General features: G+C 46.3%; 1 protein-coding gene and 1 long non-coding RNA gene across 2 annotated transcripts; one reads left to right on the top strand and one right to left on the bottom strand.

The window, feature by feature from the left end:
- Positions 1-273: 273 nt before the first annotated feature.
- Positions 274-10,575, bottom strand: LOC108641252. Its single transcript, XR_001921869.2, has 5 exons — positions 9,779-10,575; positions 6,504-6,633; positions 5,675-5,885; positions 1,086-1,283; positions 274-770 (listed from the first exon to the last, which is right to left on the bottom strand). It is a non-coding gene; the product is annotated as an uncharacterized LOC108641252 (long non-coding RNA).
- Positions 8,097-24,025, top strand: HNF1A (HNF1 homeobox A). The gene is made up of 10 exons (XM_008925760.2): positions 8,097-8,561; positions 15,442-15,641; positions 16,494-16,680; positions 16,978-17,216; positions 17,992-18,149; positions 19,880-20,081; positions 21,322-21,513; positions 21,790-21,911; positions 22,200-22,341; positions 22,905-24,025. Exons 1-10 carry the CDS (start codon positions 8,227-8,229, stop codon positions 23,030-23,032), a joined length of 1,905 nt encoding a protein of 634 aa, XP_008924008.2. The 5' UTR covers positions 8,097-8,226; the 3' UTR covers positions 23,033-24,025.
- The last annotated feature ends 77 nt before the right edge of the window (positions 24,026-24,102 follow it).

Here is a 24,102-nt window from a genome sequence, read left to right as displayed (position 1 = left end):
CGCGGTTACTCCCGAGCCGGCGTCTCCTTTCCCGCAGCGGGCACCGGAGAAGCTGCTCCCCGCGCCCCCCGGCCCAGGGTCAGCTCCCCCGGGCTGGCGGGGCTGTCTCGGCTCCGTCCCGGTGGCCGGGGGTGACCCCGCTCCGCTCGGGGTACCGGGCTCCTCCCGCCCCATTCCCGCATCCCGCAGGAGCCCGTGACCCCCCAAGGGGTTTGGGGGGCTCCTCTGAAGGAGGGTGAGGTTGTAAATGCACCATTCAGGTAAGGTAGTTCATACACGCCGGCGGTTCAATTTATTAAATTCACAGGTATTTCTGGAGATTGCCGTGGTTTTGAATTTGTGATCTTGGAAACCAAGTAAAATCGGTAGGATGAGATGCTCGAAGTGGGTTTTTAAGGAAGGAAAATAACGTTCCATGTGCTTTGAACAAATAAAAATTACATGCTCTGTGTTATCACCAGCCCTGTATCAAACCCTGCACAAGTCCCAGGCAGGACTTCCCAGGCAGGGGAACTGCTACATTTACACTGATCTTTCTCCCCTCCCTGGTTTGTGCTGCCGAACCCTCCGTCCCTCCTTGTTTCTGCCAAATGCAGAAGTGGTGTGTTCTGCTCCCACCTCCTGGGAGTTCACTTGCAGCAGTTTGTGCGAGTGGGGCTTTGTGGAGTTTGGATCAGTTGTCCCAGTCCAGCTGTGCATTCCCATTCATTGTTCCTTCCAGCGTGGGAGGGACAAGAGCCAGTTTGAACATACAGTTGGACATGACGTAACTGCATGGAATATAAATAGAAGAACAATGCCTGGTAAAAATAGGCATTTGTTTAAAAAAAAAAAAGTATGGAGAAATTCTATGCTTTAAGAGAATTTTCCTACAATCTTCAGAGAATTAATGGGATATTGGGACATTCTCATTGCACCTGCATGGATGCCAGATGCAATTTGGAGCCCACTGTAGTTTATTTCTGTTAGTGGATTGAATAAATTAATTTCATTCTGTCCATCTAATTTATTCTCTTAAATGGAAAAATCTTAGTGGGCTGTGTGGTCATGACAGAGGATTAAAAATAAAGAATATCTCATTTCACCTCTGTTCTGTCAGCAGCTGCTGTGTAGTCCTGGGTGGATCCCTTCATCCTTGCTAGCTCAGCTCCTGCATCAATGCAGAGGAAACTGCAACATGTTGCAGCCCCCTGAAGTTCTGGGATGCAGCAGCAGGAGGATGCTGCATGTGCAACACAGGTTCTCTTGGTCTTGGTGGAGGTGATGCCTGGGATTCTTCTGTCCTAGTTAAACAGTGCTCTCATTGAGATGGTGCTGGACTCTGAGGGCTTCTCCCCCTGTATTTTGTGCTTGGAAAACAAGTGATTTGGGTTGTGTCACTTCAGCATCCAAATCCTCTGATTTTCACGGCCCTTTGGCCTTGTGGACAGGGATGACCTTAGTGCTCCTGACATAATCAGCACTTTACCCACTTACCAACATCTGTTTGAGAATCGGATTTATCAGCTGTGAGGTGGAAACACTCCAAGTACTGTGACTGGCCAGCTCATGGACTCCCTGCTGGGGTCAGTCCTGGCAGCTGGGTGTGCTGGAAGGACGGGAGGAATGCTAACATTCCCTCTCATCCAGCTCAGGCTGGACTACCTTGCAAAACTTCCTCCCCTATTTGATCTTTGCCCCTCCTCTTACGCCCCACACACAGTCCCTGTGCCCAGCTCAGTGGACACAGAGCTTGGGTGGATGTGGTGCAAGGAGAGGAGGAGCCATGCTCAGAACCTGGAGCTCTGGGTACACAGACAAGTCAGTCCATTTTGGAGGAAATTCTGGAGTTCCCACATACACACAAAAGGTAAAAGATACTCAGGCTCTGGGTAGGACTTGCACAACAGAGAACTTCCCTGCTTTTGTTCTCCCTCAGCACAGCAGGAAAATCTACAGGAACACTTAGATAATGACCAAATAATTTGGAATCCTCCCTGCTGTGGTGGAAACCCAAGTGTCTGGAATGTCTGTGCTACCCTTTTCATTGATTATAACACAGTAAATGTAAGAGGAAAAAAAGAACCTCTCTGTCCTTTTAAATCACTGCAGGGAAAGGGCTTCAGCCTTGTCTTGGCACTAAAGAGCCTTCCTCAATTTTTTTTTTCCCTGAGAATTGGATGTTAAACTGATATTGGTATCTATGAAACAATATCCCTGCTTTGTGTCCTTATTGAAGTAGCTTCCAGTTTCTCAGTCTTGCAAAATTTCCAGCACATTAATTTGGCACAAATGATTTATAGCTGATGAGCAATTAAAGTACAATTTCTTTCAGCATCTCAGGCTTTGTGACTAGACTACTAAATGACTTTTCAAGCTTGCTTTATCATTACAGGATAGCAGTGGGATGAATTCACAGGAGAAATTTATTCCTCCTTGCAGACCCAGCATCTGCTCTTACTGCAAATTGGAGCACTGCTTGCATTCCCCAGATAATTTCCTCAGCATATCTTTTGTACAGTCTTTCTTTGGACCTACAAGAGAGCTTTACTCTGAATTTCAGTGACAGTTTACTCTGACATTACAAAGTCCTTCCAAAATACCTGTTCTGTCTGGAACCTTTGATGTAGGCTGATGCTCTGCTTAGACCTGTCAAGGTATTTCAAAACCAGGAGCAAACAAAACCTTTTTTTTTTTTTTAATTTTTATATTTGGAAGGTTAGCTCCCAGAGGCAAGTGTGGTGGAGAAAAATCAGATGAAAGTACTGGCTACAAAGAGTCCTCACCTCCAAGTTGTTTAAATGTCAGAGGATGACATTTAGCTAACCATGTCTTGATTCTGCTCTAATGGAGGTGGAAAGAACCAGAGTAGCTTCATGTAGACACTTCACCTTTCAGGAAAGGACATGACAGGTAGAGTTGTCAACCCTGCTTGGTTTTGGGAGGAACAAATAGCATGGAAATGAGCAGAAAGGGAAGGCAAAAAAAATAAAAATCAAGAGATCCAGTTCTGACTGTACAGCTGGGACCTATGCTGGGCTATTTGCTTGTAGGACCCTTGATGAACACAATTAAAACTGCAGTGACCATACGTGTGACAGGATTCTCTTCACTACCACCTAGTGGGAAACTCCTTCATAACCCAACTCCAGAGCTGCTCCTGCTCTCCAGCCTCATCCTGATGGTAAAACAGGGAGTAAATGTGGGGGGGAACCGATGGGTGACTGGGAAGGAGGACAGTCCTGCTTCCCCATACAGGTGGAGGAATATGTAGAGAGAGCCTGTAATTTAAACCCATTATCTCACTATGACTCCAAGCTCTGCGTCCAGCCCAGTTCCTAATGGTCGTTACACCTTCCTTAGTTTCAGTGAGACTCCCAAAGTTTAACAAATGTAAAGAGTAAAATATTTGTCCTTCTAAATGCAACTGAAACCTGCAAACAGTGGCAAGCAGAAACCCGGGGAGTTCCTCCAGTGTCTCAGTCAAAAGGCAGCCTTGCACCTTCTTGGCTCTGGAAGCTTTGGTTGCACTATTACAAGTGTGGAAGGAGGCACCAATGAAAAAACCCAGCTTCCTTCTGTGTAAAATCACATTTTTCAATTACAATCACATACTTACAACAAAAACTACTAAATTGGAACGTAAAAGGGTATATACTTGAAACATTAAAACTGTATTTGAGCGAGTCCTTCCTGCTGGGACACTCGGGGTTTGCACAAATCGCTGAAATCCAACCCCACGACAACAGCATGTAAATGACAATTCTCTCAGATTTTTCACACTCCTGTTTGCCTTTTGGGACTGAGCTCCCAAAGCACAAATAATCACCAGTTTTGGTACTTGTGTAGCTTTCTTCCCCCCAATAACAGAAATGAGGGTGAGCATTATCATAATAGCTCTCACATTTCAAGGAGGGATTATGTTAATGTCATTCAGGCCAGGAAAGCATTTAGCAGTCTCAGCAGGAAGAACATTAAAATGGTAAAGAATTATTAATAGAACCATTTCTCTGTGTTTCTTTTGCCAATGGCAATTTTACCACCCTATTCAGGGAACTACACAGGCTCCCTCTGGAAGCACTTCTATCATAAATACATTTAGGTTTTTTCCCTTCTCTGTATTCTCCTTGAAGCCACATTACACTGGCTTTATCCCAGCAAATTACTGTATTTTTCATCATGTACACTTAATAGTAGATATTATTCAGTAAATGAAAACATCAGAGGTAAAAATGGTGTTGACAAGAAGCCAGGCATTGGGAGCCTGCTCTGCCCTCCATGCTGTTCACAGCACTCTCCTGTCTCTTACTGGGGCTTTGCCCAAGTGCAATAACCAGAATACAGACCAGTAAAATATAAGAGTAATGTTCCTGTTGTGTATCCATTATACTTTGATGCAGTTGTTTTCAGTGTTAGTAAGTAATCTATTTAATTAGTAATTCAATATTACATGTAAGGCAGCAGGGATTAATTTGGAACACTTAATCAAGGCAGACTATTATTTACCAATAAAATAGAATTTCATTAGAGGAGCTCATGACATCCTTGCCTAGAAGGATATTGGAGAATGCTGGGAAGCTAGTTTTGTAAAATAGCTGTCACTGTATTTTCACACTGTCTGCTACTTCAGGAGAAGAAAATAATTCTTTAAAAATGCATTGGAGTTATATTCAAGTGTAGTAGGAGAAAACAAAGTGTTGAACATGTTTAAATAATCTTTATTAAACTTGCCATTAAAATAAAATAGAAATCAGACTTCTTGTGATTACTGATATATTTTTCCAATCTGCATCCAAACTGATTTGTTAATGTAACATTGTTTGTGAGCTTGCTATTAAACTGACCAGATTAGTGCTGTAAAGCTGCTTATGTCTTGTCAAGAAACACTGAATTTAAGGGGTCTCAACCACCAGATTAATTACACCTAAGGAAAAACATTCTGCAGGGGAAAAAATACAGAACCAAATACTGCAAACATGAGGAAAACAAGCAGGTCTCACTCAGTGTCTCTGAATTTTTAAAAGTCTCCACTTGCACATTAGCAAGATCACATTAATCAGAGTGACCTGAGGATCAAGCCATGGCCTGGGAAATTGCTACAGTTCAGGAAATCAACATGTCCTAAGCACTGGTAACAGATGAGGATGGGTTAGCAAACCCGAGACCCCTTATTTCAAATATTCATTCTCAAGGCACAACCCTTGAGCACAACTCAGTTACAGGAGAACATTGGATTATGGCCAGACTCTGCAACTGAGCTCTTGCTCTACTACTAGAACTAGAATCTAACTGGTAAAAGCTCTGCAGCTTCCACCCTTGGCCTCTGCTGTTCTCATCACCTCACAACTGCACATCACAGCACTGGGAAATAGGATACTGCAATCCTTAGTGCCAGGGTGTAAAATAGGGATACTGGCTAATTTGCAGCAGGAATCCCTTCCATTCCTTAAATCTGTAACATTTAAGAAACACTGAAAAGCTCACTGGTTTTCCTGCACTGAAGAATCTGAAATACTTAAAGGAGTGCTGAACCATTCAGTGGCACAGCCTGGCAGGTCCCGGTCAATGGCAAGATCAAAGTGGGTAAGTTTGCTGGTTCTTTTGCTAATTCCCCAGGGTCCTGCAGTTTAAAATGGACAATTCTAACAGACCAAGGGAAAAAGCCCTTCAGGATAAAGTGACAGAGAATATTTACCTCCTCCTTAGTATTTGAAAGGTTTCCATATTCAGTTCTCCACGTGGCATCCAGTTGTAGCGTTCAGTGAGGTCCCAGCATAAAAACAGATGTTCACTTCTGGGTTTATAGACTTCAAAGTTCACTGGTTTCAAAAAAAAGCCTCTGCAGCTGAAGGTCTCCAAGGCAAGCAGAAGCAGCAGCATCAGGACTTCTGTGTGTATAAGGAATCCTTGAAACCACACAATATAGACAGATAATTTGTTGCTGTGCTTTCTTCTCTTTACAACTTCCACTGACAAATATTGCTGTTCTTTGTTTAAACTTAATGGTCTGTGTCCCCATTTCCCCTCCAGCATTCAACAGGTTTATATACTTACAGAATATAGATTGGGCAATCTTTTAAACAGAACACTGCTAATATTTTCCCATCTTAGTTTAGGTAAAAGAAATCACCATGCCAAAGAGAGGCAGAAATAAGTAACACAGTGTGACAGTGTCTCCTCTGTCACATATTGCAAGAGCTCCACAATCTGTTGTCTCTGTTTGCAAAGTCCTTGAATTATAAGGACAGATCATGCAGAAACTATAATGTCATGGTAGGACACGGTAATTAGAATTGACAATTACAGTTATCAGCCAGTAATTGTTGGCATGTCTGGCAGGGGCAGGGGGGAGGAATAAAGGGAAACAAGATAACAAATGAAATGCATGGAAACGTGTCAAAACATTGATAGGACAGTGCCAAGCTCACCATTCATTTCTTCCCTGTTGAGAGCGTGACCAAAAATAAAATATTTAGAAGCTAAACATGTCTTTTTACATTAATGCTCACGTGAAAATTTCTTACATTACATGTTTTTATGTGGACTCCGAACTGTTACATCTCTTTAGCCACACAAAGAAAGTCTTCTGTGTCCATCTGAGCTTTGTTAACGCCCTGCAGGGAGGCCACGTGGTGCTCTGGGTGCAGACCATGTCTGAAATAAAAGCCAACAGTTACACCAGTCCCACCCCAGCGGGCTGTGCCTGGAGGGAGGAGGGTCCTGTGCTGCTCCTGCTGACTCAGGAGCCTGGAAAGCACGGGTGACGGTGCCCACAAAGGGAAAACAGGGGACAAGGTCCTCTGTGGCATTGTCTTGGGCCATTACCCAGTTTGGGGACAGCTGTACCAGGCTCCTGTAAGCTTAGGTTTGATGGGAGTGTGTAGACACAGGCAGCTGCCCCCGGGAAGCCTCCATTGAGACAACACCTTTAAATCCTCCAAGGAATCACTCTCATGAGACACTCCTGCATCGAGGCCACGTGTGCACACCAAGTTATTCCCTAATTTAGCCACTCAAAGTAGATAGATTCATTCATATCATTTCAGACCAGAAAAGACAATGTAGTCATAAGAAGAGAGCTGCAGAACTGGAGAACTGCATTAAGTGACTCCAGCTGAGCCAGGGATCGTGTTTTAGGAAGTCACCCAATAGGTGGGAGCAGAACCTCAGAGCAGGACTGGTATCAAGAGGGGATGGAGGAAGATGATAAATGGGAACCACAAGCCTGCCCAGAGCACTCATCAGAAGCAGAGGGCAGTTGATGATAGGACAGGGATTTTGAGCATGAACCAACACCCAGGGCTATTCCTTATCACATCCTTCAATCACAGGCTCAGAGGGGCAAGGCCTGAAATCCCCCGAATTATGTGGGAACACTCCTCTTGCTCATCAATTAAGCAATAAACATAGCAAGTTAAAATGAAGGTACTAGTGTCTGCATATCAAGATACCCAGCAAGCCAAAACCAGAGTGAAAAAGTCACTTAAGACTCGATGCTCTGCCACAGAATTCAGCTGGAGCTCCAGAACGTCCTGTGAGTCTTGGGAACGTTCACATAGACCCCACGGTCACACTCGTCTGCTGGGGGTGGCACAAAGGCCAGGGAAGCTGCCAGTGTGGCTTTCTCTCAGCCCAAAGGGCTCAGACTGGCTGAACTTCACCACTGCCAGAGCTCCGAGCGGGCTCTGCGATATTCCAACAGCAGCACCTTCTCCTGAACCACGCGCAGCCCAACGCGGCTCTTCCTTCTGGGCACTCCACCTTCTTCCTTCTCCAAAACTACTGGGGCCAGAAGAAAGCCATGCCTTTCCATCTTCCTGGTTTTCTTTCCATAGCTCACTTTTCCATGCTGCAGACCTCCTATCCTTCATTTTCCTCGCCTGCTTCCCTCCCTTTCCCCCTCCCCCTGCTTTCTCTCCCTCTGCACTTTGTGAACTGCTGCGGCGGGTGCTGAAGTCCAAAGTTCAGTAACTTGCTAAGCACACAGATAAATATGAACCTTGGAGAATTTACATTGCTCCAATGTAAACAGATAGCCAAGGGTCCCTTTATCAGCACTGGCTCAGGACAGTCGTGGGGGGTCTGAAGTGGCTCAATTTTGTATTTTGTTTTTTTTGGGGGGGCGCAAAGGCGGGAGGCTGCGCTGTGCCCACTCTCCTGACAGTCGGGCGTGTTACCTCAGGAACATGGTGTAGGGAAGCTGGAAGCAGGATAACCCAAAATCCAAGAGGCACCAGGCTGAAGACCATGGTGTCGAAGCTGAGCCATCTCCAAGTGGAGCTGCTGGGAGCACTGCTGGAGTCGGGGCTGACCAAGGAGACCCTGATCAAGGCGCTGAGCGAGGTGGAACCCTACGGGCTCCAGAGTGAAAGTCAGCGCGCCATCAATGCCCTGCAGACAGAGAAAGGGGAGCCCTGTCCCGACATCCCCAACCTCCCCAACGGCATCGGGGAGTCCAGGTTATCGGAAGATGAAACCTCCGATGACGGGGAGGAATTTACCCCTCCAATAATGAAGGAGCTGGAAAACTTGAGCCCTGAGGAGGCTGCTCACCAGAAGGCTGTGGTGGAAAGACTATTACAGTAAGGACAGATTTACTGCTCCTCTTTGCTGTTTTCTTGCACTCTCCCTCTAAATCTCTTCTCCTTTCCCCTTCTGCTCAGTTCCCTAGTGTTCAAAGTTGATCTACCTGCACAGAGACAGCCTTCATCCATGGCAGGACTAGCAGCCCCCCAACACCCCCAGATTCTTTATAAATGCTCAAATTTTCCTTTCACCTCACTTAAATGCATGAAGGAAGCCATGGAGCTTGATTCAACGTGCTTATAGCATCAGGCTCCAGTATAGTCCAAGGCCTGTAAAACCTGCATCTCTCTGACTGAATGTCAAGGTTTAGAATTTAATTTTTTTAATAGGATTCACAATTTCAGTCATCAGGAAAAAAAAAAAAAATCGGTCACTCTGAGCTGGTGCCACATTTGCCTGAGGATGTACAGCAAGGTGAATTTGTAATGTTTCCCTGCTGTATTTAAGGAGATTAATACTGTTAATTTCACTGGGGTTTGATGTAGATTATTGGGCAAAGACAAAGCAAGAGAACTCGTTCTGAGTGCAAAGTTCCCTGACTTCAGTGGGGATTTTTCTTGTAAAAAGAGCACACACCAAATACATGCAAAGGTTAAAACCTGGACAGAACACTCTGCTTCTACCATCCACTGCCTATCACAGATACAAAGGACACACACAGCAACAACTACAGCTTTCACTGCCACACAAATCTGCCTTTGCAAAAAGCATTTTTGAGATCAAATGACAGAAAAAGTTCTCTGAACCAATAAGCCTCACAATAGACTCAAACATTCTCCAGGTTTCCCATTTGGGATCCTCACTGAGATTACAATTCCTATGGGTGACCCAAGAGGGTTGTCCAAGCAAGGATCAGGTCCATCCTACCATCTATCACAGCAGATTCTTGCCTGTTTTGGGGGTATTTTGAAATGACAAGGAGATAGAAAACAAAGAGATGAAGCAACATCCTGCATTTAAAATCTTCACTGAAAATCCATCTAGAGAATTTCTCAGGCTTTCTGATCACTCTCTTTCACGTGCAGAGGAAATCAACAGAAAATGTAACAGCATAAGAAAACATCAAATCCCACCAGGAAAGGCCAGAGCTAGAAAAACAGCATGACAAGAGGCAGCATTTGCTGTAAATTGCTTAAAAAACCCTCCCTGGCAGACTGGGAGTTGATGACTCCACAGTACCCAAGAGAGGAAAATTCACTGGGTCAGCTCTTACCTGGGTGGGGAAAGCATTCCCAATAATTCAGTCTTCTTTCTGGCCCAGTATGTCTCTCATTTCTTTCCCACTTCCAGCTCTGTCCCATCTTTTAGTCTCCTCTGTTCCCTTTATCTCTTTCAAACCCTTTTTACCTATTTCCCTTCTCTCCTCACTTTTGTCTCTGCTGCTGTTCCTCCCATTTTGTTGTCTCCTTGGCTGATTCTCTCTCTGCCTCCCACTCTTTCCTTCCCTTCATCCTTGTCTCCTTCTCATCTTCCCGAGTCTGCGTACAGGTCTTGGGGTAGTTTGAGCCCAGTGGCACCGGGCGGGCCCTGGCTAGTTACTAATTATCCAATGGCTTTATTATTTCTCTTTTGTCTTATAAATTTATAGATGAAAAGACCCTGATAAGCTTTTTGATCATTAACTTCTGATGGTTTATCAAGTATCTCTCCACAAAGGAAGCCATGGAAGCTGCAGAAGCCCCCCTGGCTTTGTCCCTTTTCCTGTAGGGAGTGGGTGAAGCAGGACTCAAGTGCCATCTGCTGTGATCCGAGAACAGACACAGGGATGGAGGGAATCCCTTCCTGCCACCCTCACTTCAGCACCAGTTCTGGCTTCTGATCCTCCCTGCCTTTCTAGGATCTTGCTGCCAGTGTGTCCTGTGCTTACTTTCAGCCTCACCACAAGTCTTACCTCTCTTGCAACCCCGTCATATTAATTATTAATACTTTCTGATGAACAGTCTCACAGCTGCCTCCAGACAGTCCATTGAGCAGCATTCCCATTTCAAAAATGGGAACTGAGGTACAGACAAATTCTAGGACCTACCTAAACCCCTGAGACAGCATGCAGAGGACTGAGGAAGGACAGGGATCTCCTAAGCCTCACACTGGGTCTTAATTCCAAAAGCTTTACCCTGAAACATCTGAGTTCTCTGTCATCACTCCCCCCATCACAGGATAGAGCAATTCCCTTCTGCTGTTAAGGGCAGTATGAAGGCACCAGAAGCCTCAGTGTCAGCAAAAAATTACAAGTATACTTATAGAGGAATATAATAGGTCTAAATTAATCAAGGTGAAGTGAAAACAGCAGGAAGTCTGCATTGACATGTTTCAAATTTCTCATCAAAGTGACATTGTGTCTGAGAACTCATTCAAGCAGCTGAACCAGTATCAGGGGGTGAGAATATCTAAGAAATTGTCACTTACAAATAAACTTTTTTTGGTTTTAAGATGCCTAAAAGTAATGTCCTTAAAATAGTGTTAAAGAACCTTAAGGCAGGGCAGAACAGTCTATAATAGAAATTAGTCCCATCAATAGATAAAAGAGAAGAAGGCAAGAATCTCCATGCCCAGGGAATCCCAATAAAAGGTCAATGCTTGCAAAGCTATTTAAGCATCTACACAAGGATTTCAAATACAAAAAACTGATGGAGGCACTTCTGCTTTTAGAAGCCTCTTTGGGCATTATTAATTCCTGGCCTAGTACTGTAGGCCAGATTTTAAGAGAGACTGACTCGTGGCAGCTATTGCTGATACAAGAAATTCTTTGTGGTAACTTCAGCCATTGCTTATAAAGTAGAATCAGGAAAGTGTCCATTGTTAGGCTTTCCAGGAATTGGAAAGGGAAAAAATGACAGTACCAAGGGAAAAAACGTCAGTGCAGGACCACTGATGTTGAAAGCACAGTTTGGAAAGCTCTAGTCAAAGCTGAGTAAAACAGGATGTAGAGAAGATACACCCTGGTACACTGGGTGCACCTATGGGTGTTGATTAGATCTTGCTCCCACAGACAAAACATGCTAAAGGCAGTTCAGATATTAACAGGTGAATTAACATATTTTCATTTTGTCCCTTCATATGTTTCACTGATCTTCTGCAAATTTACAGTTTGAATAAAAACATTCTTCTCATATCAATCCACACAGAAAACTAATTGCATCTGTGATAAGAAATAAATGACTCAGTAGGGAGTTTGAGCTGTGTGGAGAAACTCCCAGGTATTCCCAGAGTAGAAAGCAAGAGAGAGGCTACCTTGGGGGAAGGGACAGATCATACAGCTGCAGGTAAAGCAAATGGAGAGAGGAATAGCAACAATCCACCTGTAGGGCAAGGGGTGAAATTCCATTAGGAAAGAAAGAAATTGAGATAAGCTACAGATTTCCCCTGGAGGCAGGGATAAAAGTGTGTTTTCCAGGAGGAAAAAAGAAAACAAAGACATATAATGATAAAGGTTCAGTCTTCCCCTCACCTTAGAGTGGCTCTAGCTGGGGAATCTGGAGATGAAGCTGCCACACCCCTTTCATTTCCACATATAAACCAAGATGAGGCAAACCAGGCCAAGTTCAACAGAAAGGAACTGCTGGGATGGATGGTCTTACCTTCCCTCTGTGCCCAGCCCGGCTCCAGGCTGTGCAGGGCTTGCAGCTCCTGAGGAAAGGGTCAGAGGATGGTCCTGAGCACTTCGCAGCTCTGAACCTCTGTTTGAGCAGGGTCTGGTCCAAGGCAGCAATTCAGAACCCACCTCGGGGAAATGAAGGCTTCTCTCACCTGAGAATCTGAGAACAGGAAAGAAGGAGAGACAGAGAGAATGAGGAAAAGGAAGGGAAAGAAAGGAACAAAGGAGAAAGAAAAAGTCAGGAAGAGCGAAGGAGGGAGAAGGTCCCCTGAATGTTACATCTCCAGCTCTCTGGAATGGGTTTTCTTTAATGCTAACAACTTGATATTTACTTTCCATTTAAATTTGAGATGTTGCTATAAATTATCAACCAGCCTCTTGTTCCCTTTGAGTTTATAACTAACTACCTGGGTTACTTATTGTTCAGGTAACAAAAGGGAGGTGAAAACGCCCTTAAAAAGTGACCTCAGAAGTAAGAAAATGGGAAGCTGACATGGAGAGAGGACCCAGGCCCCTGTGGTGGGGATGAGTCATGGAGAGGGGCTGTGCTCAGATGGCAACAAGCAACTGAGAGCAGGAGAGCAAGACCTCAGGAGAAGTCAAAAGTAACTGCGTGAGAAGAATTTGGAGACAGAGATTAGACCCTGGAGAACAAGAGATGAATGGGGAGACTCTGCATCCGGGGAGAAAGGGAAGCTAAAAGGCAGAAAACAGGCTTGGACATAGGGAAGGAGAGCTTAAGTAAGGCAGACCCATTTCTGCAGTTCTGACTCACAGAAGCAATTGAGAGTTCAGTGTAACTACAAGCAGGAGAACCAGGTTTAGAGTGAAATCCTCCCCTCTGACAGTCCATGACAATCTTATGGCCAGTGAAAGAGCAAAGGTTTCAACTTACGATATCTTAGCCAATGGTGGAGGCTCTACAGGTGGAACTGTGTATTTGGGCAATGGTTCACAAGAGGGTTCAGCTGACCAGACTGTCATCACTTGTACTCTGGTGTAGCCTTGGCCTGAAGGATTGCTGCACTGACATCACAGACTGGGATGATACAGAGTAGCCAGGAGTTCATACAACTGTCCCAGGAAATCACACTGTTCTAAGATTCCCTGCACTGCTTTGCCTCACAAAGCTCCCTGCTTTGTCCAAAAGTAGACAAAAAACACAGGGCTTTAAGCACTGAGAGAAGAGACTCAGACGCTTCCTGCTTTATTCCTACCACAGAGGAGTGAGGATCTCAACGGGGAGACAAAAGTGTCTCATGATTGGGGTACAGAAAGGAACCAACATGTAACAGAGGCTTCCATCAGTGGCAACAAAGTCTTTCCTCTTCCCAGCCAAGCCAGAACTCAAATCTAAGAGACCAGGTTCCCAGAGTCTTTTCTCCTCTATATAGGGACTTATACAAGGAGTGCAGGGTGCAGGTGCTGGCTAGACTATCACAGAGGGAAGAGATTGATTTAGGTAGCAGAAGTGAAAAATAAAACACACTGAGGAAAGAAAAGCTTTCATAACTTCAGCCAAATGTGAGGCTTTTGAAAGACAAAGATGGTTAAGGGAAGAAGCTGAAAAACAGAAGCCTCTATGGCAAGTGTTCCATTGTAAAAGAGAAACAAATGTTCTATTTTAAGCAGGTTCTTCAGAAAGCTGTAGCTGGCACTGTTTCTGTCATACTTTAACTGCTGTGGAGCTGCTCCTTGGACTATCAGCCATTGGGAGGCTGCAGGAGAAGAGAGATAAGGCTGTTTGTACTGAGAGAACAGGTGTGGACTTTGTCCTCCTTATCACTTTGCAGCCTCCGGCAACCTCCTGAGTCAACAGAGCAATGAGCAGCACAGTTGGTGCCTGTTGCTCAGACATATGTGTTCTTGTGACAGTTTCTGCACAATCCTAGGTACCTTTTTTCTCCCCACTGCTCCTTTGATGCTGGTGTTGAATGTGACACCACTGTCCTTCCACAGCAAGCAAACCAGTTCCTCCAGACCTTTCACATAGAAGGCACAGAAAGATGCTCTTGTTGAAGTGAGCCAGGGGTTTTCTGCAGGGAGGCTCCTGCACTGTTTGGACTCACACTGCCTGCTTTCACATCTTTATTGCTACTGTGACTTTCAGCTCTGGTGAAATTAATACACACAACAAAGTCACAGTCATGTTTTCTCTGTTTTCCTTAGGAACCTCCACGGATGTTCTAATTAATTAATTGGAGATCATAAAACCCAGAGATTCACATAATTGTAAAATCCCAAATCAGGTTAGCTTCTCAAGTTTTGTGTGCAGGTCTGAAGCAGGTCTATTCCCTCAGCTGTTACTCCAAAGGAGAGTGGCAATAGGAGGAATTGGTGGTTTGCCTGTTGTTCTTTATTGCATTTAGAAGCTCCAAGGGGCTCTAGGTGTGAATCACTGTGTTTGAATAACACATAGCAGATGTGTAAGAACATAATCCTGGGTGACTTGTCACATACATATGCATACAGAGCTGTCACATCACAGGATAATGACAGCCCACTTCCATTTCCTGAATTATTGCAAGGCAACCCAACCTGGACCAGAACGAGGGCATGAGCTGGGTTCAGCCTAATATCACAAGCAATCTGTCTTAGAAGATTTAGTACATCCACCCCAAGCATCTATGCCTTAAAGAGAGGGGGATAGAGAAGAAAATTTATGTAGGGAAAGGGAAGAGAAAGGTTGCCTCTGAAAAGAGATCTGTAGTCACAGAACATCTATCTGAATACTGAAATGCAACATCACTTCCCTCCTCGTACCATTCCTCATTAGCAGAAAAAGTGCTTTAAATCCACAGTACTTGCCAGCAGAAAGGTCCATTCCTTGCTCACATCACTGGTCAGCACTTTCTGTCATCACAGATGACAATTGCCTAGAGAGAACAGCCCAAACCGTGCATGAAAATGAGCCCAGACAGCAAAGATCGTGGCCATGTACTGGGAAAATCCCTTGGTAACTGAAGAGCCTCCTCCTAAGGGGAGATCAAAGTACCTACAAAGAGCAGTTCAAAGGAAGCCAGTGCTACATCTTCTGCACTTTATTTCCAGTGCCCTGCAGTTCTCACCCTGAATGCAGAGTTCAAACTGAACGAGGCACCCCACTGAGGAACTGAGCTTTCCCTCCTGCAGCCAGTGAACACTCTGGCCTCACCAAACATGCTGGTGATGACAGGCAAGGTGCCCCTCAGGAGGTACCAGTGCACTTCCTTGGAATCCAGGTCTGCTGAGAGCAGGTGTTTGATCTCTCTCCCCTGAGAAGTGTTTTCTGCTCCTTGCAGAGAGGATCCCTGGCGAGTAGCAAAGATGGTGAAATCCTACCTCCAGCAGCACAACATCCCTCAGCGTGAGGTGGTGGACACGACTGGCCTGAACCAGTCCCACCTCTCACAGCACCTCAACAAGGGCACTCCCATGAAGACCCAAAAACGGGCAGCCCTGTACACCTGGTACGTCCGGAAGCAGCGGGAGGTGGCCCAGCGTAAGTACAGCACCAACTGTTCTCCTCTCTCCACCTCATAAAGGCCTCTGCTCTCCCTGGATCACCCTAACTCCCTATTCTTTCCAAGGAAAAATGGAAGCAAAAGCCACTTTTAGCAGGTAGCTTAGAGAAGTCTAGGTCAGTACTCAGTGGTGAGGTGAACGAAACAGGACATGGGAAATCACTCCCCTCATACAGCAGTGACCCACCTCCCTCTCTGGCTGGCTAAGGAGCAGCCACCTAATGCTCCCTGTTTGCAGTTAGAGTTCTACATCCATCCTCAGACTAAAGCAGGGTAGTGGGCAGAAGACAGAGACAGAATTCCTGCCCGAGAGGAAACAGCCTCAAGTTGCACCAGGGGAGGTTCAGATGGGATATTAGGAAAAAATTCTTCGCCAAAAGGGTTATTAAGCACTGGCACAGGCTGCCCAGGGAAGTGGTAGGGTCACCATCCCTGGAGAGATTTAGAAGACATGCAGATGTGGCACTTGGGTGGATTTGGCAGTGCTGGGTTAATGATTGGACTCGATGATCCTAAAGATCTTTTCCAACCTAAATCATTCTATGATTCTATGCCTTCTCTAAACTCAGCTGAATCTGCTTTCACTACTCCAAGGTGGGAGCAGAGATGCAATGCACATGAGAGAACCATCAGGTAAAGATGGTCCTGCTAGAAACATCAGTTTTAGCAGATTATGGTACTTTATTTCCACTTTATTTAGATTCAACCCTCTGTCTTGTACAAGATATTCTCCAAGGGTAAGCTGCATTGGGCCTGCTAGGCACCCAAATAGACAGAACTATTGGAAATGCTTCCAAAAAGCCAACACCCTTGCCCTTCTGTGCCTGCAGAATTCACACATGCTGGCCAGGGTATCCTGACAGAGGAGCCCATGGGAGATGACCTGCCCACCAAGAAGGGAAGAAGAAACCGCTTCAAGTGGGGTCCTGCCTCCCAACAGATCCTGTTCCAAGCCTATGAAAGGCAGAAAAACCCCAGCAAAGAGGAGAGGGAGGCCCTGGTGGAAGAGTGCAACAGGTAAGGGTGGCTGTGTGGCTTTGAGGAAGGGGGCACAGCAGGGCCCCTCTGTGTCCTGGTGAGAGGCAGGGCAAGGGCACAGCAGTGGGTGTCACCACTGACACCAGCCACGCTGGAGTGAAATGCCACAGCTGAGCATTCCCTGTGCACAGAGGACAAGGAACACCTCCTGTCTTGCTGTATCAGGATCACACAGCACAGTGTGCCAGACCCCAGCCCCTTTGGGGCTGTGCACTTACTCTGTGTCTCCAGCTAAGCCCAGCTCAGCAAGGCTGTCCTTGTGCTTTCCCCCAACAGGGCAGAGTGTATCCAGAGGGGTGTTTCCCCATCTCAGGCCCAGGGACTGGGCTCGAACCTGGTGACAGAGGTCAGAGTTTACAACTGGTTTGCCAACCGCAGGAAGGAGGAGGCTTTCCGGCACAAGTTGGCCATGGACACCTTCAGTGGACCCCAACCCACCTCTGGCCCCCCCCTCACTCCTCACAACTCCTCTTCCCTCCAACCACCAGCTGCTCTCTCACCCACCAAAGTTCACGGTAAGAAGCAACCAGAGGGAGATCTGAAAGAGGGGGTGAACCTCCCCAAAGCCAGTCACCAAAACCGTCTCCCACATCCACCCCTTTAGGAGGTGAATCTACAGACAGAAAAAGCAGACTTGCTACAAGGGAAGAGCACAGGTGGCAAAGAGCCCATGTCTGTGAGTGAGGAGAGTGGCTAGAATGGCAAGGGTGACAGAGTTCAGTAACAAAGCTCACAGCCAAAGCTGTCACTCACTGTGACATCCTGCTCTCCCTCCCAGATGGCAGGCAGCAATCCCCTTTGGAGGAGTCATCCCTGCCTGCTGTCAGAAATCAGCTCCATATCCTTTCACTTGTGTGCCCCTTTCTCCTTCCAATACCAGCCCCATCAAATTTTTTAGGATCAGGAAAGGTCGTTCTCCATCCAAAAAGAGCAGAGCTTTTTCAGCTTCACAGGCCAGAGCTGGGAGTTGCTCTTGCTCTGGGAAGAGATGTTCTCACCACAACTCTCCTCTTTACAACCACATCCAGCAGGGTGGTTTCCAGTGAACCCTGCTTGCTCCCTGCAGCACTCACAGCCAGTCAGTATTTGAGGAAGCAGCTGCACCAAGTTCCAGAGGAAAGCCAGGGCAGGGTGTGAGAAGGCCTGTTCTTCTGGTTCCCCTACTACCCATTAAGTCCCTGCCCAAACATCTGGAGGCAAGTGCCTGCAAAGGAAACTCCATTTAGCACCTGCCAAAGTTTCCTCAGTTTCTCATTTTTGACAACCAGTTTCCCTCCTGTTGTGATGCAGGAGTGAGGTACAACCAGCAGCCAGCCAGCGAGGCAGAGTCCTCCAGCAGCAACCCCCACGGGAACAGCTCCATGGTGACCACCCAAACCATCCTGCACCAGGTTTCTCCCCCGGGACTGGAGCCCAGTCAGAACCTACTGAGCACAGACACTAAGCTGGTAAGTGATGGATGCTTCAGTTCTGCTGACTGGAGGACATCAGCTCTGCTGACTGTGGTCACAATGTGGACTATTCAGAAGTAGTTTTTCCCAGGATGTTCTTAAACCCACATTTTTGTAGAGATACTACAAAGTCACTTTGCACTGACCACATGAGATCAACAGTCCTGAGACACAAGTGCCCTCTAAACTGCAGTGAGGGCAGGAATTAGAGCATGAAAGCAAGAAGCCGTTTCCTTTATGAGCAATCAAAACAGCCTATTCTGAAAACACAGCACTCAAGGTATGACATGGTTCCCTTCTTCCCAGAAAACCCTGTTCTCTCCTCCTTTCCACAGTGAGATTCTCACCTCATCTCCAACTCTCATCTGAACTCAACACATCTCAAGATAGTTGATCAGACCAGTGGGATTAACAGGACACAGAACCACACCTACATCTACCTTACCTGTGAAAATTAAGCCCAACAGCCTGTATGCAGACAGCACTGGATATGTAGATTGCAGCAATCCACCTTCTCAAAGCCAATTTCCTTTTGAGGTCTGATTACACCTTTTCCCACATAATTAGCAGTGAAGCACTAGAACTACATGACTGATCATTTCAGATTGCACATGTTCCCTTGCTTACAGAGAAACAGTTGGCAGAAGTTTGCATTAGTGCAAGTTGCCCTGAGGCAAAGTTAAGGTCACTAAAAATGAGTATGATTTAAATCCCATCAGTCACTCACTTTGCTGCTTTCTGGTCTCTTGCTGAAGAAAATGTGTCTTTTATGAGGTCCTGGAAATCTTCTACGTCTGTCTTCTAAAACTGATATCAAGGTGGTTTGTCCCACTGTTTAACCTCGGGGTGTTTATTCTTACTAAAGGTTCCTTACAGCTTTTTGTCTGAGGGGAGAGAAAAAAAAGTATAATATAAAGCATTGAACTTTCTTTATCAGCCAAATTATTAGAATGCTTTTTTGCTCTTCCACAGTACTTTGATTACAGGTCTCTAAAGGGCCTTGCAAACTCAAAACCCCACTGGAGCATAGACACAGGTTACGTGGTTCATTTTAGAGGCTGAGAAAACAGTCAAGTTATTAAATTTCTCAAAGACAGACTGAATCAGCAAGGCACACAAACACAGAACAGTCCTGTTCTATCTAACAGGTACTTCTCCTCTCTAACAGCAGGGAACTGCCATGTAACACAGCCTGAAAAATACACTGTGTGACAAAAATAGTCTAATGGGACTTATCAGCAAGTCCTTTAAAATCGCAGTCACTGGCCACTAACAGACACTTGCAGGGAGAAAGGGAAATTACAGGCATTTCTTGGGGAAAAAGGTGAACAAGAGAAGAGGAACTCCTGCATTCTGTGCTGAACTCTGCAGCTAGAACTACTGTGTACCCAAGCCTCTTAATTTCTCTGAGCATCACCTTCTACCCTCGGCTGTGAAAGATATTCTTTCTCTAAAAAGAATGCACCAGGCCTAACCTCATTCCTGTTTGAAAAATCCTGATGATTTCTTAAATGTGAAAGAACTAGACTCTCAGTTTACTCTCAGTATGTCAACAGCTGACTTGTGCTAGTTAATTGAGCACAGGGAAACTGCAGACAAGCAAACGTGAAGCCTTCCTAGTCAGCAAGGGGTCAGAGCAGGCAGGAAGAAAGGGAGGATGTTTCTCACAGCCTTGGGACTCCCCAGCCTGCTGCAGGTGGCATGTTTAGGGTTCTCCTTTCCCACAGGTGTCAGCTCCTGGAGGAACCCTCCCTCCTGTCAGCACCCTGACTGCCCTGCACAGCCTGGAGCAGAGCCCACACGCCCTGAGCCAGCAGACCCAGAACCTGATCATGGCATCCCTGCCGGGCGTCATGGCCATCGGGGCGGGCGAGCCCCCGTCCCTGGCACCCGCCTTCACCAACACCGGAGCCTCCACCCTGGTCATCGGTGAGTTGTGCCCTGCCAGGAGTCACACAAAGAGCTGCCTGTCACTCCTGCAAGCACCTGCCCCACCTCCAGAGGCAAAGGCACTAAGCTGGCAGTGACACACGAGAGGAAATTGTCACTAAGGATCTTCAGCAGCACTGGGTACTTGCAGGTTCCAGTGGGATTAAGGGGCAGATGTTCCTCACGTTAGAATTACATTACACACAAACCCACGTCTTCAGAGTAAAGGGAATTCTGCAATCTATTCCTATGCCAATGTTTTGGTTTGCTGCTCTTCGTCTTCCCAAATATAAATTTAATACTTCCTTAGAACTATGAAAATTGAAGCATGTTCATGGTGCTTGAAAGACAAAACATACTGTTCCACTTCCTGCAAAGAGCAGCATATGCCTTTGGAATCCACAGTAATTACTATTTTTTTATATTTTCCACTTTAACAGCTTTTCTGGACTTGTATGAGATTTCTTTTCATTCCAAGACTAGTCTACTGCCAAAGTACATCTCATTAGATACTGGAAAATAAAATGTATACTCTCCTCTTACACTTTCTTCCTAGGAAGAAAGAGGCCTTATTTTGCTCCATGGTGACAGCTCTGAATTAATTTCCATTTCCACTTATACCTCAGATTATGATATGGATTCAAATTCTGTGCAAACAAAAAACATAAAATTGGAGTGCTGGAGAGACTTGTTGATTTACAGGAATAGGATTTGAACAGTTGTGGGAAAAGGGCAGTAATGTGTGAAACCTTCTACCTGACACAAGTTCCATAATTTGGCAGCCCTAGCAAAAAGAGGTTAAACTCCACTCCATGTGGCTGGATGGTTACAGTCTAGTTCTGGTGCCAAGAGCTTCATAAAAAAAAAGAGTAAAATTAACTGGGCACTGAAATGATGCTCTGAGTTTACTTCTGAGCAAGGCCTCCCCAGTGGACCTCTGTGTCAGGTCATCACCAAACTGGAAAATGGGCTACACTGGTACACAGGGTGTAGACAGGAACAAGCACTGGAAACCAGAGGTGGGGTTCTGCAGTGCACATTTTGCACATTGCCACTTCCCTCTCACAGGCATGAAATCTATTCTTCATCACAGATAACTAATGAAACTCCTGAAAAGCAGGATCTGCAATCACCCTGCAACCACAGGGCTGCCACAATGACTGTGTGACACCCCCAGTGCAGAGCAGCCACACTCCTCCCACAGTGTGTGACACCACTGTCATCAGTCCTTGTTTTCCAGGCCTGGCTTCAACCCAGCCCCAGAGTGTACCTGTGATAAACAGCATGGGGAGCAGCCTCACAACCCTGCAGCCTGTCCAGTTCTCCCAGCAACTGCACCCCTCCTACCAGCAGCCCCTCATGCAGCAAGTCCAGAGCCACATCAACCAGAGCCCCTTCATGGCTACCATGGCCCAGATACAGAACCCTCACGGTAAGAGTATGAACTCGTTTGCTCAAGCAAACAAAAATAAAGCCTCTGTTCTAGGGCATTTGCTGGGAATTGGGCTTGCAGCACTCTGGTTTCCTCTTCTGCTATTGTTGCTCTAATTATGAAATTATTTTTCTATTGCATTCATCTCCCTGTCCCTCCACTCCCAGCCTTTCAGAGACAGACAGCAGGTCCCCTCGCACGAGGAGAACAGCTCAGCCAAACCAGCCTCATGCAAAGCTCCAGCACCCACATGATCTTGTTTTCTTTCCTGCACAGCTCTCTACGGCCCCAAGTCTGAAGGGGCCCAGTACACACACACAGGCCTCTTACCACAAACCATGGTGATAACAGACACAGCCAACCTCAGCGCCCTGACCAACCTGACACCAACTAAACAGGTAACAGCACATGCCTTTGTTCCCCACCTTAGAACTGCACCAGTCTGCAGGCAGCTCCTTGCTTGTCAAAGAGGTTTTGGGTGTGTGGTGTCTGTGTCATCCCAGCAGGACCATCTTTTTTATCTCCTCACTGGTGCCAGCTGCAGTACTGGAGGCACTAGAGAAAGCTCCTCACTGCATCATCAAGGAGGATTTAATTGTCCTTAGAAACAGCACCTGCTCAACTCTTCTCTCACACCTGTTAGAAGGGATGAAGAAGCCAGGCGCTGTTAACTCTCTTTTCTCTAGGCATTCACCCCTGACTCAGAGACTCACACCGAGTCTGGGATGCACACACCAGTGTCACAGGCACCAACAATCCACCTACAGAACCAGGACACCACCATCCAGCACCTTCAGCCAGGCCCACGCCTCTCCTCAAGCCCTGCGGGTAAGAGCAGCAGCCACTATTGTCTCAAACCACATACTGCCCAGTTTCTCTTCCCAACTCTGCAAAATCCAGTTAGGAAATGGTAACTGGGGCTCACAATTCCCTAAGAGGGCTATACCAGTGTCCTGAAGGGGTCAAAAAACTAGTACAAGGAAAAAATCCAGAGTACTTTCTGTGTAAGGCCAGACTGTGGGAACGGGCTCCTTCAGAAACTAGAGAGGAAAATAACCTTAAAAATACTGGCAAAATCAGTGTCCATGAGTATCCAGTCCTGTGGGCAGTTTTCAGGGCTGAAAAGTCCAAGGGTCCCTCATGAAGAGACTCCAGCTGGATCTCCCCAGTTCTAAGAGAACTAGGAGATCAGCTAGAATCCTCAAAACTGAACTCTCTGCTGCCCTCAGTGTTTTCAGGACCTATGTAAAAGCACACAAAACAGACAGACAAAAGGAGTTAAGCCCCTGTGCCAGGGGAGTGCAGCCATGGTGGAAATGTGGGGGTGTACACACAGGGTAAGGGGCCTGCAGTGGGAATCTGTATTGACCTTGTGCCTGTGCCTTTGGCAGTGTCCTCCAGCAGCCTGGTGCTGTACCAGAGCTCCGACCCCACCAACAGCCACAGCCAGCTGCTGCCATCCACCCACAACGTCATCGAGACCTTCATCTCCACACAGATGGCCTCCTCCACCCAGTGATCACCACAGCTGCCCCCAGGGTGACTCAGGTGCAACTCCAACCGTGTTTGCCATCACTGTCACCTCTGTCACCACGGGAAGGAAGGGCTGCTGTGCTGAGCCAGCCCCCACTGCCTCACACAGACCCCTGCTCAGCTGCCTCCAGGAGAGAAAATGTCTCAGGTTCCAGACAGAAGCCATGGGAAGATGATGCTGGCACTGCTAAAATCCACTGCCCTCCCCAGAAACAGCAAACCCAAACCCCCACAGGCCACCACAGAATGACCAGACATCCTTTTGTGGCTGCCCAAAAGGAAATCCCACCAAGCCAGGGACCTGACTGAAATATGGCAGCAGTGCCAGGGCCTGGATGGGGCTTTCATTCAGCTCAGCTTTCATCAAGCTGGGCCTGTCCAAACCTGCCAACACCAGACTATGCCATGAAGGAAAGAGCAAAGCTGAGCTGCCAAAGAAGGGACACCATCTTTAAAACACTCTCCTCCTTTGCTGAAGGAGCACCAATAATAACAATAACAGCACCTTGGAGGCAAGAGAGAGAACTTGGTTCCTGACTTTGCAAAGAAAATCACCAAGAAACACATTTGGGAATGGCTTGGCACAAACCTGTCAGCATGGGATCACTGACTACAAGCTACAAATCCTTAATTAACAACCAAAGTACTAAACATTCTCAGTTACAAATGACCTGCTCTAAAATCATGCTATCCCAGTGGAAATGGCTTGGTTATTTTTGATATAGCTCTGCTTTGTTTTAAATGCAGAAATTAAAGTTTAACAGCAGCAAGGAGATTCCAGTTCTCTGCATTAACCCTGTGGATTCTTATCTCATGTGACTTGCTCAATGATTTGGAGGATGGCATTCCCCACTGGTCCCTGACACTGCACAACACCTGGGAGGTTCCTAAGCTGCACAGAGTAGAGGTTCCTTCAGCTTTCTCTATAAACATGTCAGCTTGGATTCATTTTACAGAACGTGGCTCATTCTTGGCTTCCCTGTAGGCTCCATTCTGTAGCTCTTGATATGCAAATAATCACCCTGGGGTCTAAGAGTCTTGCCTGCACTAAGTGTA

This window comes from Manacus vitellinus, unplaced genomic scaffold, assembly GCF_001715985.3.
Source record: "Manacus vitellinus isolate BGI_N305 unplaced genomic scaffold, ASM171598v3 scaffold_58_pilon, whole genome shotgun sequence".
Lineage (NCBI taxonomy): Eukaryota > Metazoa > Chordata > Aves > Passeriformes > Pipridae > Manacus > Manacus vitellinus.
Note: the sequence above shows the minus strand (reverse complement) of the source record. Positions and strands in the feature narration are given on the sequence as shown.